We start from the raw sequence: 20,434 nt of genomic DNA on the forward strand, positions 1-20,434 counted from the left end.
AAACAATGGATTCATGTAAAGAAAATAGTAAGGAAATAAATTGATGGGCTCAATTAAAAAGAAATGCATGCTTTTTAGGCGCCTCATTTTAGTTACTTTAGACAATGGTATTCCTTACAGATAAAAAAGAAAGGCTTTTTCTTTTATGGATAAAAAGGAGACTAAACCAGTGAGAAGCTAAAAAGAAACACGGCTTTACAACAACATTTACAAACTCACTTCTCCGAATTCTTCCTTCAAGTGCTGCCTTTGAAGGTATTCCTCTTGGCAAGATGTACATCTTTCTATCTCTTTGAATAGGACAGGTAAGGGTCCTGAGCAATGGTTAGAACATCAGGCCTTTCCGCTTGATTATATGTCAGGCACCGACGAATCAATTCCTGACGATGTGACCAAAACACACAAGTTAATTGGCTGATTTTTCCCTCATTTTTATGATGAAGGGCATGTGAAACTTTCATGTGGGATGGGCAATGCACTGTAATAGCACTGGGTGAAATAATTAGCATGAATCTGTTTAATAAGAACATTGACATTGTTTTCTTAAGCATATGACAGATGTTTCTGCCAAACAAGTTCTCATTTTTGTCGCATGCTGATTCAGATTTGAGAACGTACATCAGGAAGTAAACATTTATATTGTAATGGAATAGGAGCAAGGTCAACCGAATTAAAGCTGGAGATGTCGAGGAGAGGATATTATATTGCAAGATGTAACAAAGAGATAGATCAAAGAGGAAACTATCAAAGAGATAGATGTAACAAAAGGATGAAGGATCAGCCAGCATAACTGGATTGGAAACTTTCTTTTAACATCAGAAATGTTCAAGCCACAAAAATGAAGAGATAGATCAAAGAGGAAAATTGAGCTGAGTTGCCTCAACTATGGGAGTCAACACGTAGAAGACAATGATTCTTGCAACAAAATAGAATTAAAAAGAAAATATTCAGCTTTTGGACTAATTCAAGGGTAATAAGAGAATTAAAGTCAAGGATCTTCATGTTTCTTGCTTATGGATTACATGTGGATAATAATGTGAATAACACTACCCTGCATATCATCGAAATATGGGGATAGATGGGTGTAAAAGTCATCATACAGATCAGCTAGAAAGGAACGATAGGAAGTATACAGCTAATTTTATAGGTCAAACTAAAATTCCAGTTATTTTTCTTCGACAGAGAAAAAACTGCACAAGGCAATATACTTATCAAGAAAACAAAAAATCTTACCTTTGCTTCAATTGAAACAGATGGCTTCGAAGGAAATTCAACTTTCCGTGCATTGATGATGGTGTCTTCACGAAGAATTCTCTCCTGGGTTTGGTCATGTCCAAAGGGGCGTCTACCAAAAAGCATTTGGTATAAAATTACACCAGCTGACCAAACATCCACCTGTGTGATAAGGGCAACAATGGTTCTTGTCAAGCATCTAAGATAAGCTATATAAATTACAAAAGATATCTGGTATGCTACTATAAATTTAGTTGTGGGATTGCCTTTATAATAAATAAAATATTTACATTTCCATGCAGTCTGCTAATTTGTCACAATTAGTTTCATCTATAATCATTACATGTAATTAAGAAAAACTATATCGTTTAATCAAATCCAATCCATACTGATTGCAGCAAGATTGCCTGGACCATAATGTAAGAAAACAAGGACTTGTGATCTGATTAATTATCAAGTGCTTAAGTATCATCACAATTTAAAAGCTCATACTAACTAAAAACTACTTAAATAGATAAAACTGCATCTTTAGCTTTATTGTAATGAATAAGAACCCTAGAGATATTCCTACAAGAATATCTCTTGGTTCATACCATGTAAGATTTTATATTATATGACCACAAATGTACCAGCATATGTACTTATAGATCACTCTATGGATAGCCTATATATTATCCTCGCATTGACTGACCTTTGATGATATTAGTGGTGTCTTGCTGAGTTCAAAGCATTCTGGAGGCAAGTACCTGCAAACATGCCATGATGTACTTGAGTAAATCGCATGCTAGGTTATAGACAACATTTCAATGCCAAAAAAAAGTCACTATCAAACAGTTACAGAGATATTATATCCTTTGACATGCTTAGGTTAGGTTTCACTTTTTAGGGATAGATGGAGCCATTGATAGTGAGAAAAGTTACAGCAGCAAGTCAAAGACTCTACACAAAAATCTGACGTAGGGCTAGAAAAAGAGGAAGATAAGGGTGAGGGAGGACAAATGAACTGCCAAAAAAAAAAAAAAATGAAACCGTGGTTTTCTCATTATGTTAATGCTACAATGTGACAGAAGAAGATAAACAAGGAGACATCATTAAATTATCTAAAATTTATCAGCATCCATGGTTTTTGACTAAGATGGCCAACAAAATATTCCATTTCACTATTACTAACATGGAATAGGCACGGATCAGCCTCCATGGTTTTTGACTAACCTTGTTAGTAATATTTTGTTGCCCATGGAATCCTTTGAGAAAATTGTGGTAACTCATGTATTTAGAGAAGCCAACCAATGTGCCCATTGGTTAGCCTCAAAGGCCAATAGTTGTAAAGTTATTTGTTTGTAAAAATCAGGTTTTCCTCCTGAGTTTCTTGATGTGCTACCCTCTGATGAACAGGGCTCTGGGTGTATCAGACTTCTGAAGCAATATATTTTGTTTTGTCTTTTGGAAAAGAAAAGGCGTTCTATTTGTCATAAAACAAAAATAAATAGTGAATGAAGATGATAAAGTTTCTAGATTCAGTTATGTTTCCCTTGTATTTTAAATATTTCAAAGTCTCAACCCTATCAATTAATGATGTGTCTGAATAACTTCGAAGTTGAATTTAACTACAAAAGAGGTCCTATGTTATCACCGTGCATAAAGCTTTTGTTTGATTTTGAATCTGATACCCAACCTCAAATCCAATAATAATTGGATATGGAGTCACATTAGGATTCTATAATTCCTCATCATTCAGGTTTCGATCTTAGGTGGGAAAAATGGATTTGTGAAAGTTAGGAACTTGTTTCTTCATTTTTCCTCCCTTATTCTCATTTTTATTCTATCTACCTTCATATGATCTTTATGCCTATCTAATGCTCTCTTGTTACCTTTTCAACTGCAAAACTGCAAAAACATTATCTTTTCAGAAGTATCATGTGTATTTCTCAGTAATCAACTTCAATGCTTTGGAACATGTTCCTAGGTTGCTGGATTTTAATATATGAAATCAAAAACGGCAGAAATATAATGCTGCAGCCTATTTTTAGCCTCATTTAACCAGGAACAGTTGTAAATTAGGCCAGATCTTTCACCAGGTTCCTGCATACTTGTAGAATTACAAAACCCTAGCATTGCAAATAATTTAACCAGCAAGTTTTAACTGTATTTAATTGATCACAATCAACAGGATTTTTTTCTACCTGATTTCATAGAGATGGAGAAAAGACAATATGCTTTTAAAATTATATTTCCATATTTTTCAGTGTTCATCCTTGCACTGCAGACAATACTACCCTTTTTCTAGGTAGCTCAAGTGCCAATATCAACAGCCATCTAAATCCTATGCTAAAACACGAAAAATTACTGATGACTTCAAAATCATTAGCAATAACTTCCAGAAAAAATAATGGGCACAGAAATAAAAAAGAATTTAAGCAGAATTGAGAAGTAGACATTAATAAAAAAAATTCACCAAAGAGCTTGACGTTAACAGGAAAACTAAGACAAGGAGTCCAACAAAAGATGCATCTTAATGCAACAGAATGTAAGAACACATCTCAAGAAAGTGAAGAACGTTGTAACCTCAACTTGATTAGACAAATATATGGATGCAGACCAAGAATTAAGATAGAAAAATGAATTACGTATAGAATTTAATAAAAAGAATGCCACTCACCAATATGTTCCAGCTCCTTGGGAGGTAAGCTCCATACCCTGAGAACCAACATCGTCCTCCACTATTTTGCTTAGGCCAAAATCAGTCACTTTTGCTACACCAACCTCATCAAAGAGAACATTACCAGGCTTCAAGTCATAATGAATGATTCTTTGAGGCCTTTTGTTCAAGTAGATCAGCCCATGAAATATCTGAACAATTATGATTCTAGCTTCCCTCTCAGGAAGAATTGGTGTTGCCTTAAGGACAGCATCAAGATCTTTGCCTGAAGAAAACATAAGAAAGCAGAAAAAATGGCAGCATAAGAATAATATTGTCAACTGGCTAGATGGCTAAAATTTCTGTTGTGCCACTTAAATTTTGACACATCAGTCATCAGTGACCATTTCACATATGCATGATTGTAAAAGCACTATCAACTCTAAACAGCAGTTAAAGATCATAATACACATTCAACATGGCATGATCATGTATGGAATTTATGCATTTCGAGATTAAGAGAAATTTTTGCTTCAGGGTAACTTCAAGTATATAGATAGCTAAGAGTTCTCTTTGACAATAAAATAGAATGAGATCATAATTAGATACACAAAAGCCAAACATGCCAGCCAACAACATCAGATACATATCATGGCCAATGATGGGATGCGACAGTATCAAATGACTTGGGTGCAAGTAATATTAAGGTCTACAGTTGACATCATGTATCTTAAGATGCACATGGTAGGCATTGGGTCAACAGACATTTTTCCATATAATGAATATCAGTCCAAAACCCATTTCAGTGACTTGTTGGACTAATAATATACCTGTATACTACCGCCTGATATCATAGAAAAAATATTTTTTACAAATAAATACCAATCGGTACTGAGCTATATAATCCGGCAGCGTTCCTTGATCGGACCAGTAAATACCAATCCAACATGATATCATGCTAGAAACACAAGAAATAAGAATGAAGCATAATTCTTGTATTGTATCTAAAAAGAGTGAATAAATAAATGATATTAAAGGAAAATTATTTACCGCTGCAATATTCTAAGACAGTGCAGAAAGTGTTGTGGTCAATCTCAAAGATATCCCATAACCTCACAATATGGGGATGCACCAAAGTCTTGTGTATGTTGTATTCACGAATTGCATGGCGTATGTAACTTTGCTTCTTTTCTTCGCTCCACTGACCATTCAAACTATGAAGCTTGCATGCAACATATCTATTCTCCACCAGATCAAATGCCTGCTTCAAAGTTTGCACTTCAAATCACTGCAAAAGAGTTTATACTCACGAATGCCAACAGAAGTAAACCAAAAGGTTGTCTCTTCTGATGTGGTGGGCCTCATAATCACCTTTATGATAAGTATCTTACATCATGGTAAATTTACTATGTGCTATGGAACTACAGTTTGGTAAAAAAGGTATCAAAATGTACCTTGTAGACCTCACTAAACCCTCCTTTCCCAAGAAGGTTGAGGAGAGCATATCTTTGGTTAAGAATCGGAAAATTGTTGAAGCGCGAACCATCTTCATCCCGTATCCGCTTCATTTCCCGTATGAGCCTTCCCTTTTCCAGCTCATAACGATCCTTCTCTTTCAGATATGTTTCTTCTTCCTTGGATAATATAAGAGGAGAAATAAAAGATTATCAGGGATACCATGACTAAGAGAAACCTCAGGCTTAGGACAACCGCATGAAGAGTGGCTTGCATATCATAATCACATATAGGGCAGGAGCTCACACGCTTGATGCTTGCAAGGCGAGATTTAAAAATCTCATCATGTACATGAAAATCTTCATCTGATATGCCAGTTTCCATGTCACTGCCATCACCCTTATCTTCATGGAAGAAGAAGCATGATATAAGCAATTAAATGAGAATCACATCATACTCTAAACAAATTAACATGAAAATTTCTGGAAAGTTCAAACACTACCTGGATGCTTCAATTCTTAGGATACACTTCGCAAAATAGATTCAAAAGAGACATAGATTAGGCTTATTTAGGTATGAAATTTGATTCATGTCAATTCTTTGTTTGGCTTGCTTATAATTTTCAGTGAATTCCTGAGTACATTTGTTATGACTTGTTAATTTTTACTGGTTTTAGGGAACTTCAGGAAGCTTATTCCAAGTAACATCAGCATGGAAGAGTCCTATCTTAGGTAGTTTAGCATAGGAAAATTATTAGGCCATTAAAATCTGATTTTGAGATCTAGAAAGTCCTATGAAAAGCCACCTCAAAAAATCTTGAAAAGCAACGAGTGTTAGGACTTAGAATTTACATTTATCAAACACAGGTGTAATCTGTTCAGTACAAGATAAGAGGCTATGAAAACCATTATAGTGAGACAACACATTATAGAATTTTACCAGACTGTCGTTTTTTAAGTGATTTCCGGTGCCTCTCAATAGATTCTTTCATCTCCAACAAAGACCTCTGCAAAATAGTGAAGATGATGAAGAAGGCAATAAAACTCAAAATAAAAATTGATATCAGAATACTTTTGTGGCTGAATGACACAAATCTATGCAGAGACTTCCATCGCAAATAGTTATGCACATCACCTCCGCTATAAAATCATAAATATAACCCCATTAATGTTCATTGGGTCTTTTTTTAACATCATTAGCAGGCCTCATGTGCAGAGTCATGATCTCTGCTCCAGAACTCCATCTATATATTTCCTACTAAACAATATAGTTGAATTGTTCTAGCACAGACATACTAACATGAAGATTTATGCATAAGTTGACACAACATTGTGGTAGGATGCAAATACACGCAATATTCCATGTATACTTTGACATGCAAAAATATGAGCTCACAAGAACTTACAAGATGAGCATTAAGATCCTTCAGTGCCTGACCATCCTCCCAACCCTCAGAAATAATGGTTCCAGCTCTACAATCAGCAGAAAAAACATCAGAAACAAAAAAGGGTATTTGCAAATTTCAAGTATTAAATACAAGCATGCTCTTATCCATGAGCATAGGGACTGGATTTATGTGCTTACACCAACAAGACATTCTGAGAAGCATTACTATGGAGATTGAGTGTTTCATATCTTAACAACGACCATCAAGACTTGTCCAATTTAAGACATCAATGAGCTAAAATTTTCCCTTCTAATGTCAACTCTGCTTTTTTATAATCTACACAGATTACAGAATAATATATCAAATTGTACCTAGAAGAATCTATAAAAACATATACTAACAGTATGTTATCCTTTTACTACAAATGAATGGGGATGAAGGTTGGTTTTCTCGAAGAACTAATTTTATACATTAACTTAAAGGAAAAAAACCAAAAGCTTATTCCACAGGAATCAAATTGAAAAATGAATTTTTACACACATTTGTGAAAAGTCCATATAAGGCAATTATGTTATATGCTCATTGATAGTGGAGTTTATAGAACTTCATATTCTAGAATACAGTTGATATAGCAAGGAACAACCTAGAAGTCGAGTGACAACAAAAAAGTAACTGGCTTTGGCAATCTTTATATTATTGCATCAAGCATGCATAGCTTCCTCGTCCATTAGAAGAATTGGTGATCAGCACCTTGTTCCCCATTAATGAGGAGCAAGCATGGCTAAAAAATTGTGAACCTATAATTACTTTCCTCTAATAGTATCCCATATTTATGGAAAGTTTATAAGTTCAAATAAATAGAATTCCTTTCAGACAGAATGTGCTATCTTAAATTCAAGTTAATGACTGGTTTATACTAGATCAATCAGGCAATTTGCTAACAATAACATCACAAAAGGTTAGCTAACAGTCCAGAACATTTAAAATTGTTATCAGTATATGTCTACTGTCTACTGATTTTCGTTTGCTGATTATCATAGATTAAAATGCAAGAGCTTGGAATCTACCTCACAACACCAATATTTCCAAGCCTAAGAGATTCTTGCCGTATCTTCATCCTTGCTTCTTGCCTCTCTGCCTTTGAGACTGATATTAACAGATCAGATAGCACTTTAATCCGCTGCATTATTTCAACCAAGGATGATGCATATAGTTTCAGTGAAAAGTTTGAGTCACTGGCGTGGTTAGAAATAAATCAAGAAAATGTGCTGCATTATCTAACAAGAAATAGGGCTATTAAATATAGCAATGATATTTACAGGTTATAAACAAATAAGTCCATTTTTTCTAAAATATGCCCATCAGTCTGTATGAATTCCTCACACAAGTATCCTACTAGTGTATGGTTTACAACCCATTCTCTTTAGAGTCCCTACCATAATTATGATTTTAGGTATTTTTAAATTGTTACAGACATGAACACCAAGAAGAAAGCACCCCACATGATATGGTTGCACACTTTTTAGCAAATACTCTCTGCATGTATGCAAATGCAATAGAATGATCTTGAATTGTATGGTGAATAAGTTATCTCTAGTTTCAGAACATCGGTAATTCTGGAAGCATACATTGTACAGTATAAGTAAAAAAAGAATAACACTGAAATTTTGGTAAAATCATGAGGTGCACCTACATTAATATATTTCTTTTTAATAAGATACATTTAAGATTCTTTAGTCAATTCAAAGATATAATAAAGAAAAATCTAAAAATATTCAAGCATCTTAATTAATGATAGACCATAATCATCCACCAAAACTCCTAGTCCCTGATACCAAGTATCATTTTGGCTGTTTGCTATAAAAAATCAACTATTTAAAGTCCTAACTGCTTCTAATTAGATTGAGCTCTGACTCTAACTAGTTGAAGAACTTCCAACTATGATTCTAGAACGGTTTTAACTTTTAAGAACTTCTCACTATGGTTTGTCTTACCGGTTCGTACCGGTGTACTGACCAACTGTTGGTACAGTACATACAGAGCATACCAACACATGATATATGAGTGTGTACCGATGTACCACCTGTACCAATCTCCTATCAGATCGGTATGTACCGCCCATACCGAGCGGTACATCATGGTATGACGAATCTTGCTTCTCACAATCATAAGAATATATCTAAAATAGCTATTAAGCACTTTCCTTGTATTTTAGATCTGTATTTAAGTCACACTATCAGATTCCTAAAGTAATGTTTTTCACAACCTAGTAGATCCTTTTCATACTTCAAATAAACACCAGATGTCCATTGGGCCAAAAAGTTCTTACAACTAAACATGCTAATGTCATTGCTTCACATCTTCTAAAACTTAATCTTTACGGCACTTTGTTAAACAATTCTGTTTATCAAAATTAGTATAGCTGATGACAGAAAATGACTCCAAAATACATAATAAACTAAACCCTTGAATGACCTCAAACAAATCAGAAAGTTGATGGCATTACTTGTAATTTGATTCTTAGTTCTTATTCACAGCAAAGAAGCAGAATAGAATAGCCAACTAATGCACCATAATCATCCTTTTATAGAATGAATAGTCAAAAACAATTCCTTGTCTCATGTTAGGACAATTATTGCAGTAATGTCTTCTTAAGGCACATAGTTTAGAAACACATTATTACCAGTATAAGATTGGCAAGTCAAATCATGTGAGCTTTCCTTATATCTTAGGCATCGACAAACGGATGGTATAATCACAAAACAAGACACCTTCTTTCACATTTAGCACATTTATACCACCAATATCTTAAGTAACATATTTGGAAACAGGATTTAAGTTGGCGTACTTTTGGTAACTCAATCAAACAGTCTTGTTTATTTCATAAACACCAATAAATAGACACAACAAGAAAGTTTTCCCATCACTGGCTGATTTAAATCTGACTTAACTAGCAAACATTTTAGGTGATTGTTGTAAGTTGCAACATCTTTAGAACAACTGTTTTTGCTTTCTAGTTGCAGTAACCTTGTCCATCATCAACTTAGTTCACTTGAGTATGACACATTCACGTGATGATCTCAAGTTGTGCTTAAGGATATAGGTATATTGACCCCATAACTTAAGACATTCCCTAAAGGCCGTCCTGATTTTTCCTGATTTTGAAGATCAAAGATAGTAGATCTTAATGCATTATGCTGAGTCCATAAGTGTATTTGTACTGTAGATCTTGTAGCCTGTATTCTTAATGATTTGGTATATCGGAAAAACCCTTCTGACCAATTAAGATTCAGGAAATGCTGGTCAATGTGACCGACACTAATGCAATTACATGTTATTTGGTCCATTCAGTAGCATAAAAGTTACTGTAGGCAGAAATTCCTGAACAAAAAGAGCAAAATGCATTTAATACTTTATAGCAAAGCTAATATCTGTATTCATTAAAAACATATCTTAATTCTGATTCGAGCAAGACCTTATTAACTAAGAAAGAGGACATAATCAAAGGTTTACATATATGTTTGACAGGCATAGCCAAAAATCAAGTAAGAATTTAAACCATGGTTATAACTGAGTTTGTTTACTTTATGTTTCATGCCAAGGTTCGCAATACCGTACCGTACCTGTATTTCGATCTAGGCTCAGTACCGGTACGGTACGGTGTACCGAGCGGTACACCCAGGTGTATCGAGCACTGTAGCACTGCTACAGTGTACTGGGGCACAGTGCGGACCAGTACCGGGTGGTCCGTGTACCGCTGGCCTGTTGGACCGGTATGTACCACCCGGTACGGGGCGGTACGATTCAGTAACACTGCTTCATGCCACCAAATTTATGATGTTTAGCGCACATATCAAATTATTGACAACTAATACTATAGTATCATTTTTTTCTACAAGGAACAATGTCAGGATTCCACAAGTTCAGATATAATGAAACCTTTGTCTTCGACTGTTGATCACGGTCTCTGAGCTCTTTTAATTCCTGTTTAAAGATATTTGCAGCAGAGTTAATGCCCTCTTAAAAAATGACAAATCCAGGGTATACAGCCAATACATCAAATAGTTTGTACCTTTTCCAACTGGTGGGAAAAATGACGATAGTCAGATGCTTCTTGACGTGACCTGTTTAACTCTTCCTCCAAGGTAGCAATTTTGCCATGTAACACAGATATTTCCTCCTGTTCAATTAACAGAAGCTTATTGGATAAAAAACTGTAATTAAGATTTAAGAATACGAAAAGGAAAAGACAAGAAATGCACCATCGCCAAATTAATTATTACATCAATATGAATATCTTTGCACCAATTCACCAAAGATGTAGCATGCAGGTAGGTTGACAAGAGTCTAATCTGTTACAGCTAATACCATTAACCAGAATTTAAAGGCTTATAAAATCAACCTGAAATACCAATCCCATGTTATATACTATTTCTAGATGGTTTGACTTTTCTTATAAAATTATCATAATAGTTTGATAATGGAGGTCTATCTTCAAAAGCTATAGTGGAGTCTCCCTTCAATCAATGAAATGCCCCTACTAGACCATTGAAGAGATAACCATCATACATGCGAACATTAAGCATCAAATATATAATTATAACCTTTTCATCTTAAGATGATTTGGTTCCGTAATGCTCAAAGAGGATAATAAAATATGAGTGATAGGCAAGTATACTCATAATGGTAGATAAATGCAATTAGATAGTGAAGACAAGCATATGAAGGCAAACTCACAACATAACTAAAAATCTGAGTCCATCTATTGTGCACAATGCATAGTTGACAACAGATATTGAAACACTTAACCATGTTAAGCACGTAAATCATGCAGATCATCCACTGGAATTGAATAAGATAAATAGATACTGAGGCATAATTGCAGAGAACATAGAAGATTGTGTTATATTATCATGGGAAAAGAATAAATACAAGAGTCAAAAACCTGTAAAGCAACCCTCTCATCATTTCCAAGTGGAACGTTTGACCAATTTTCCTGCCAAAAGATGAAATTACTTATCATCCTAAAGCACCAGTGCACTAAAGTGAGGAAAAGAAGATCAGCATAGAATTGTTAGTAAAATGATCCTTAAAAATTGACTTTTTTCACTTGCAAAATGATATGCTCAGGGTAGAGTGTGGAAGAAAACACATAATTCGATGCAACAAAGTTATTCAGCATTTATCTGGCCTTTACATGGAAGGGCCTTTAATAGAAAGAATTTTGAGTAATCAAGAAAATAAAACCTTGTTTGGAGGGTTCTCAAGCTGCCCATTTGAGGAATTAATTGAAGAGGTTGAAACTGATCGCATTTGATCAGATGTCTTTGAACCACGACCCCTGCCTGTTGATGGACGACCTCTACCACGACCTTGCTTTTTCTTATTTGGGTCATCCAAATTTCGTCTGATCTCAAAATTCTCCAAGGTCTTGATGCTTCCATTTGTTGTCTCCTGAGCAAACATCATCATTAAGAATGTGTTATATGAACAAGAAATATAAAAGATAAAGCAACAAGATGTTGGGGACAATGATACTTTAACCTAGAAACAGTGACAGAACTAGTAGATCCCAACTATACTAGGGACAAACCGACAAAGAAACAATGATACTTTCACATTCTTTTACAGTTAATTGCCTGATACTGATGAAAAGCCCCGGAGGCCTCAGAGAAATATAGCCATGTGATGCTGGCCAATTGTGCACCCCATGAAGCGCAAATTCTTTCATCAGATTAAAGAAGAAAAAAGTTTTTGCAAAAGTACAAAATTAAGGCAACCGAAAGCCTGAAAACGTAAGAAGGCATTAAGCAAAGTCAACAATTTTATAATAATAGCATTTGTAAGAGGTGTGCACTAATGTTGTTTAGAACTTCTGTGTGGTTACAGGATCAGTCGGTTTATTGACTCAAGAAATGTCAAACAAAATCTTAAAAGTCATATATATGGTGAGAAAGAAAAAAGGCACTAGACTCTGGAAGGTAACTAAAGGATGCAGCTCATGTATGGCGGAGCAAAGAATCAACTTCCTCATCTAACAGTACTGCTTTCTGCCACTAATTATAGATGATAATTACATTGTTGTCACCATCAACTACTACAATGGGCTAGGATTGTGACTGCTTACCAGAAAAAATTCACAGTCTTACTAGCTCTTGCAGTACTTATAAAGCAGCTGACATCTTGGAAGCTTGATATTATGCACAAACTAATATTGGAAATTCAAGATCATTTAATGACTCTCTGGAATTGAGAGCTGAATCAGGTAATTGATCACCATGGAGGTTTAGGATGCTCCAACTGAATCTTACCACAAGTCCACAAGGCACGAAGTATTGTTGCTTAAAATCACTCAGACCTTTTTCTATAAGCTACAAACTGAAACTAGACAAATACGCCCAAATAAATTGTCAACGCTGCCAATAAAGGCACCCAAAGAATCAAAACATAAAGCATTAAACTTGGAAAAGGGCAACAGTAGATATCTATCTCTAAAAGATGCATCATTCGTACAGAAGAAACTTGGCATATTAAAGTAAAATAATATCTGTCGACAGAAACTGAGGAATAAAATGACACTACTTATTCATCAGAGCTTGTGCAAAAACAATAACGATAATTTTATTAGGAGTGTTCTCTTCAAAACATGACTCAAGCATGACAAGAGTCATCTGATTGGCTTCTACCTTGGGAAAATGGAAATGATAGCTGTACGGGAAAACTGAAATTCAATACTTGGAGGAAAGTATGGTCCAGTTAACAAGCACAAGGTGTTGCCAAACATAATTCTCATATGTTACTGTGTGATAGTTAATAAAGTTTATTTTTTATACACACTAGATTAGGATAACAACAAGAACAAAGCTAAACTTGGATTTACACACATGAACATATTGTCTTTCATTAAAAGAAACAAAAAATAGCAATTACTTATGAAGTAACATTGATAATATATGTCATTGGCAGACATATTATCACCTCAAGGCAAATATTAAGAGCAATATCTAAAACAAGTAAATGCAGTTGATAGTACAAGTAGTCCATATAGAAATTCCAACGATTGGTAGCAACGGGTAGGAGTACAAAGTGCAATAGGGACTAGGATGCTAATTATCATGTCCTCAGGAACACACTATGAAGATGAAGCAAATGGTAAACATTTTAATCTTGCGCCTTAAAATTAATGTGGAACATTAGATCAGCATGCAGCTCTTGTCACCTACCAAACTCATGGCTGGCAAGAACCAGAAAAACTAAGGGGCATCTTATTGGCCAAAAACCCATATTTGCACACAAATCCATTATTAGAAAACAAGATCACCTTAGATTGCTCAAGATCCATATCATGGTCATCCTCTTGAAGTCTGTGCCGCTTCTGAGTGTTGTGTTGTATCAAAAACTCACCACCATTCTGAACATTATGAACAACAGACACTGATTATGTCAACAAAACCAAGAAATCTTCATATCATATATTATAAGCCTACATCATGACAAACCTGCAAATTTATAAACCATCATAATGTCCAACAAACTCATCTAGTTCACCAAACATACGCAAAAAATAAAAGGGTTATCACCACAAACATGCTTCTAATAAAACTGGAAACCAACAAAAGGCAGCACCTACAAATTTCCAACATGCACTAACTGCAAAAATCATAAACAGAGTATGGGTGCAACTAATTATCAACCCAGAAACAAAGTCGAAGTGATCATGTAAGAGAAAAGAAAATTAACTTCAAGAATAAAACCTGCTGAGACAGCAAAGTAATTTCATGACAAACAACACTAGAAACACATTATCAACCAAAAGAATTACAACTAAACAAAGATAAGAGGCTAAAGATACTTCCTAAAAACAGTCCAGGAAAATTATAATATAATGAAAAGCAGCTTTGCTAAGTTCCGACGTCCACTAATGCAAGGGAACATAAATATAGTGCAGGCACAGACAATTATCAACTTAAAAACAAACATAGATAGATAATATTATGAAAACAAGGATTCAATTTCATGAACAGAAGCTATTATCATGGCCAATTAATTTAATGACAGACCCCTAAAGAAAGGATGATCATCCATGTTTCAAGAAAATCCATAACTTGCAGCTTCAAATAAATGTTCTTAAAAACAGTACGGGGCGAGGGCTAACGTCATCATCAGAGGATGAGGAGTCGGGCAACTCCTCTTGTTCCACGAATTTAATCGGAGGTGGGGGAGCAGGCTGCCACGCCGACTGAATTGTGAGAGAGGAAGAGCTCTTTCCGGCCATGCGAGCCTCCAACTTAGCCAGCTTCGTCGGAAGGGACGGATCGGAGGGGCTCGAACTGGAAGACAGTTGCATGACTATGTCATCCGACATGGCCGACCGCGTCAAGAACCCCAAAACCAGCGACCCGAAACAACCCAATAAACGGATCCACGAACCCTAACTCAGATCATTCCCGATTCGAAATCCGGTCACCGAAAACCCTAATTCCTATCCCGCCGCCCCCGAAAAACCCGATCAAGAAAAAGAGATCACGAGGAGTTCCGAGAACCGCGACCCCGATTCTATCCCCCGGAGCCCCTCAGGATGCGCTGGCGCCGCTACCATGGGCCGGGATCGGCCTTCCGGCGGGCGAAAAGGAGAAGAGGGGGAGCGACGGAGGGACTGAGGAGCGTTTTGGGAATATATTTTTGTTTTGGTGGTCGACTGAGATTGTGCGTCTTCTGTTGGCTTTCTTTGTAAAAGGGAAAGAGGACGGGAAACTCACAAGCCACTTCGAGGAGAAGGGGAAGAGAGTGATGTGAGTTAGGGAGGAAGTGGCAATCGGACATGAGAAGACATATGGATTCCGATTTATTATATTATATTTATTGAGATCGATAAGTATTTTTTTTATATTAATATTTAAAAATAATATATAAAAATCTTTGAACAATAATGTATTAAATTTTAATGTTTGGTTATTTGATAAATATCTTTATCTCTAAATTTTGATGGGAGGATGGAAGATGTTTATCCACCAATTATATATATATATATATATATATATATATATATATATTAAAAATATATAAGAGATTTGTGCTTTGATTGAGATTTACTTGGGGCATAATTATATTTTGATATTACATCATGGATAATTTAATTTTTCTAATTATGAGAGTATGAATGTATTGTTAAAATCGATCGATTTGACTCGATAAATAAAATTCAATTGCATTAATGTAGCATTTTATTTTTTATTAATATATATTAGTAAAGATGGGGAATAATGGAAAGTTGATTTTATTGGTGTTTTGGTTTTGATGGTCAAGCTAAGCTAGCAAATATAATTATACTTTTCAAAATGATGTGATCATAGAAATCTTTTTATCTTAGTATAATAGTATTTGATACATGCTCTGTCTCCTATTGGATTGGTTTGAAATGTTGTAACATCTAAACATGTTTTGTCTTGCTCTTGTAATAATGTATAAATAGAGTAATTAATAATACCTTATTGGAAATCTAATTATGACATCACAGTATGACCTAAATGACCTCACCACTTCATTCATTCCCTATAAGCAATTAAGTAATAAATAAATATTATTTTCCTCATAAGTTAGAATCATTGCTTCAATTGTTCTCCTCCTTCATATACTTATTTACTTTATATTTCACCAAAGACTTTCATGTGAAGTCTTAGTAGCGATGATTGAATGTGCACACCAGATATTAATTATATTAATTAAAAATAATTCTTATCGGTATAAATATCGGAAATTTAAAACTGATCAAAGAGGATATATAAATAATTTTCACACTCCAATGGGTGACATCTGTAAAGTAATTGCAGCGTTTGTGCATTGGTTAGTGATTCAAGAGAGGATAAACATAATTTTATACTTCAGAGGGATCCAAATGTAAAATATCGCAACGTCGGTCTCTGCATCCTTTGTTGGGTGTAAAAATAATATTCTTTATAGGGTTTTATTTGCAAAACAGCCGCAAGTTTTATGCGCTTGTTGCCCAGAATGCCCCTGCGGGCGCCTGGCATGAATACCTCCGGCGATCTCCTTATCGCACGATATATTTCCCGAAATGTCGCCGGAAATAGAGACGACGATCCGCCACTCCCGAGCTCTGGAATCTCTCAAGGAATCCTCAGCGAGGAGTCCTCCCTACATGGTAGGAGGAGGGACCGGAGATCGAGCCAACATTGGTACGACCAGACGAGATCAGGGCTCTCTATTGCTCAACCTCGTCGCCCGTTAAGGTCGGATCCCCTTTCTCAAGTTGGTGAAACCTAATAATTCTTTACTGTAAGATGATGAAGTTAGGGTTACTTAATCACCTCTACATGCCCAAAAAACATAGACTCTTTTGCTGGAGATTAGTTCATTGAATGCGAGAAGTAGATTCGTGTGGGTTGGGACCTTGTTTGATGCCTGTACTTAGGTGTATAACCTATTAACATTAACTGAGTAAAACTTCCTGATTACACAGAAACTAACTTGAATGAAGGATGGGAAGTTGATTGTGTTAGGGTTTCTGTAATCCCATGAAACCTCAATTTGATTGGAGAGGAGAAGTTTAATGATTGAACTGCAATCAAAAGCTTCATTGTGTCAAAATGTTCTGTGACAGAGGTTGGGCTAACTTGGTTTGTACTTAGTTTTCTTACAGTAATTGATGATGCTATAGGTAATTTGGTGAATCAACACAAGTGGATTCATTGGAGATGTTTGTTTCAGATTCTTGGGAGGTGATGGTAAGATCTCGCACAAGGATTCGCTAAATAAGTAACTAATTACCTAACACATAAGACACTGAGGAATATGAATGTTGTGGGGAATGGCTATTTAACTTGGTAGGGTGAATTGATAAAGCAAGAACTTTAAGCAGCAAATGTTCATGAATTGCAATTTACTAAAGCTCGATAACAGCATGATTTCAAGTTGGTATGCAATATAAACCTACATGATTTCTGACTAACGGATTTGTGTTTCTTAGCTCCCGAATGCTCAGAACTTATTTCCTTTACTTTAGCTAGCCGCTCAATAGACTCAAATCTGAGGAAGTCATATGATAGAGAGATCGTATACATTTAAAAGAAGTGATAGCCAATCTCAATGAGCATAATTTGGTCACCGTATCGTTGCACGATATGTTTCTCTTTAAAATTGTTGGGAAGGCCTAGGAAGACATGGAAGAACAGTATTTCCCATAAGTTCAATCTCTCACAGCTCTCTTCAAGAAATTTTCTCTTCAAAAGAAGGAAAAAAAAGAAAAAACTGAAAGGTAGGACCCTTCATGCTTAATTTTATCTCTTAAAGAAAAATCTGATTGGTAGGACCATTCATGCTTTTGTATTGCTTTTGGAATGTCTGCCGAAGGACATAAATTTGCTCGTGTTAATGAGTTTTAGCCAAAGCTTTCTGGTCTGGCAACCATTTCCAAAGTGTAAGTTATATTATTCTTGCAAGAAACTTATGCAAATTCCATCTTGTTGCCGCCTCACGTTCTCATGCAGTTAAAGAGTAGAGGAATTGCCTCTGTAGGAAGAAAACCATGAGCTGCAAAATCAACTCATAATATTTTCCACAGGTAGGGCAGAATCATGCACAAGGATAGGAAAAGCAAGATGTTATTTGCAAAGTACATCCTCGGGATGCCCTTAGATCTCGGCATGCCTGAAACAGCCTATTTACACTTGAGAAGTTCCAGAATTACATCTTTTTTTGGCTGAATTAATGCATGGAGTTTCATGTTCATTTCAGCAACCCAAAATCTCGACTTATTTGCATAACATCTGTCCACAAAATATTGATGTTTCTTCCTTCATTCTTACATTAAAACGCTTAATAGTTTCTTATCGATTCATATTTTGCTTTCTTTTTTCAGAAACTCGATCCTATCATCCCAGTGAAGTTACTCGAGTATGATACAATGCTTTGAACAGTATGATCGCTGCTTTATATTCTATGACTACATTCTGCCAGAAGAGTTGCCGCCACCATCAAAGCAAACCTCTCCAATTACTGTGGCATGTTCATTTCAGCAACCCAATATCTCGACTTATATGCATAACATCTGTCCACAAAATATTGATGTTTCTTCCTTCATTCTTACATTAAAATGCTTAATAGTTTCTTATCGATTCATATTTTGCTTTCTTTTTTCAGAAACTCGATCCTATCATCCCAGTGAAGTTACTCGAGTATGATACAATGCTTTGAACAGTATGATCGCTGCTTTATATTCTATGACTACATTCTGCCAGAAGAGTTGCCGCCACCATCAAAGCAAACCTCTCCAATTACTGTGGCACATCACCCTTATATTGTAAATAGGACAGAGAAAGAGAGGGCATTATGTGAAGTTTCAAAGTCTAGAAAATTAAATCCTGAGAAATATTTGCTGTTCTCATGGTCTTTCAAAAATATTGTATATTCCAATGAACCAGTAATTTTTGTATTTGTCTCTTTAAATTCAAATTTATAAAGTACCAAAGGATGTTTTCCATATTTGAAATTACTTGGTTATCATGTTACAACCTGAGTTTATCAGATGGATACTAAACAGTGTATATATATATATATATATATATATATATGTGAAGAATTTAAATATTTGGATGAATATTTTTTAGGGCATTAATTCATTGAAGCAGTAAATGAACGCTAAGAAGTTGAGTGGGTTAAAAAAGTAATAATAAAAGTTTAATAAAACATTAAAAATTAAACAATTTTTTAGTAAGGCAATTTAACGACTGCTTTTTTGCCGGGAATCGAACCCGGATCTATTGCTTGGAAGGCAATTATCCTAACCTTTGGACTACAAATGCTTTGATGACGTTACTTTGCCCATATTATTATTAAGATGATAATACTATGTGGTTGGAGTATGCCGTTCATGAGTTCGTCCCAGGAAGCTCATCGGTTCTCGAGGAGGACGACACATCAAAACTCTATACATGATTCTATTAAACACGCCGGGCATTATGACGGTTCAGCTTTCCGAGCATGGAGGACGACATCAACGACTGCTACCAAACCGAGCTGGTAGGTGAGGGGCATCGATCATGGCGTCCAGCTAAAGCAACAGCAGCAGCAGCTCATGAACTCGGCGATCCTCGAGTTTGTAAGCATGCAGATCTTTCCCAAGTGGATGAGGAAAGAAAAGATGCGGGGGTGTTTGGAAATAAGGTCCATGCGAAACGGAGAAGCCGATGCAGTTCCATTGTGCTTCGCGTACCCTCGAAGTCTGCCATCTCACGGTAGGCGTGGGGCCCCTCCCGCCGGAGATCCCAAAGCTGGGGGCGAGGGCACGGCCGGCGGACGCTTAAATGAAGACCGCCGTCTCCATGACACGTTTCTAGCTGCAGGTCCCACAGTTTGCGTCCACTATTGTGTCAGGCCGTTTAATGGGTTCAGGAGAGGTTGTTAGTCGATGGGAGTAAGTTGACACGGGTCTTAACTATATTTTCCTGCGCCACATCAATCTGTACGTGTTTTGGTGTGGGTCCCGAAGTCTTGATCCACTATTGTGTCAGGCTGTTCCGTGGGTACAGGAGAAGTCGGTAGATGTAAGTACACTACGTTTCCAGGTTGGGATATGGCCGACCCGACGTCTCGTCCAATGGAATTAGTTTAGCGTAATGACTAACTTAAAGGTATATAATATGATAGATTACAACATAATTTAACTTAATTAAGAGAGTTTAGAAGATAAATAATGGAAAAAG

General features: G+C 35.8%; 1 protein-coding gene and 1 long non-coding RNA gene across 2 annotated transcripts; one reads left to right on the forward strand and one right to left on the reverse strand.

Moving 5' to 3' along the window:
* Window positions 1–16: 16 nt before the first annotated feature.
* Window positions 17–15,516, reverse strand: LOC135645301 (serine/threonine-protein kinase TOUSLED-like). The gene is made up of 16 exons (XM_065163568.1): window positions 14,869–15,516; window positions 14,035–14,124; window positions 11,961–12,167; window positions 11,659–11,709; window positions 10,786–10,893; window positions 10,653–10,697; window positions 7,781–7,893; window positions 6,732–6,798; window positions 6,266–6,332; window positions 5,633–5,730; window positions 5,326–5,505; window positions 4,922–5,132; window positions 3,893–4,157; window positions 1,925–1,979; window positions 1,234–1,395; window positions 17–380 (listed from the first exon to the last, which is right to left on the reverse strand). Exons 1-16 carry the CDS (start codon window positions 15,076–15,078, stop codon window positions 285–287), a joined length of 2,025 nt encoding a protein of 674 aa, XP_065019640.1. The 5' UTR covers window positions 15,079–15,516; the 3' UTR covers window positions 17–284.
* A 1,219-nt stretch (window positions 15,517–16,735) lies between these two features.
* Window positions 16,736–19,212, forward strand: LOC135644628 (uncharacterized). Its single transcript, XR_010498539.1, has 3 exons — window positions 16,736–16,963; window positions 18,592–18,733; window positions 18,873–19,212. It is a non-coding gene; the product is annotated as an uncharacterized LOC135644628 (long non-coding RNA).
* Window positions 19,213–20,434: the final 1,222 nt, after the last annotated feature.

Source organism: Musa acuminata, chromosome BXJ3-8 (assembly GCF_036884655.1).
Source record: "Musa acuminata AAA Group cultivar baxijiao chromosome BXJ3-8, Cavendish_Baxijiao_AAA, whole genome shotgun sequence".
NCBI classification, from domain to species: Eukaryota; Viridiplantae; Streptophyta; class Magnoliopsida; order Zingiberales; family Musaceae; genus Musa; species Musa acuminata.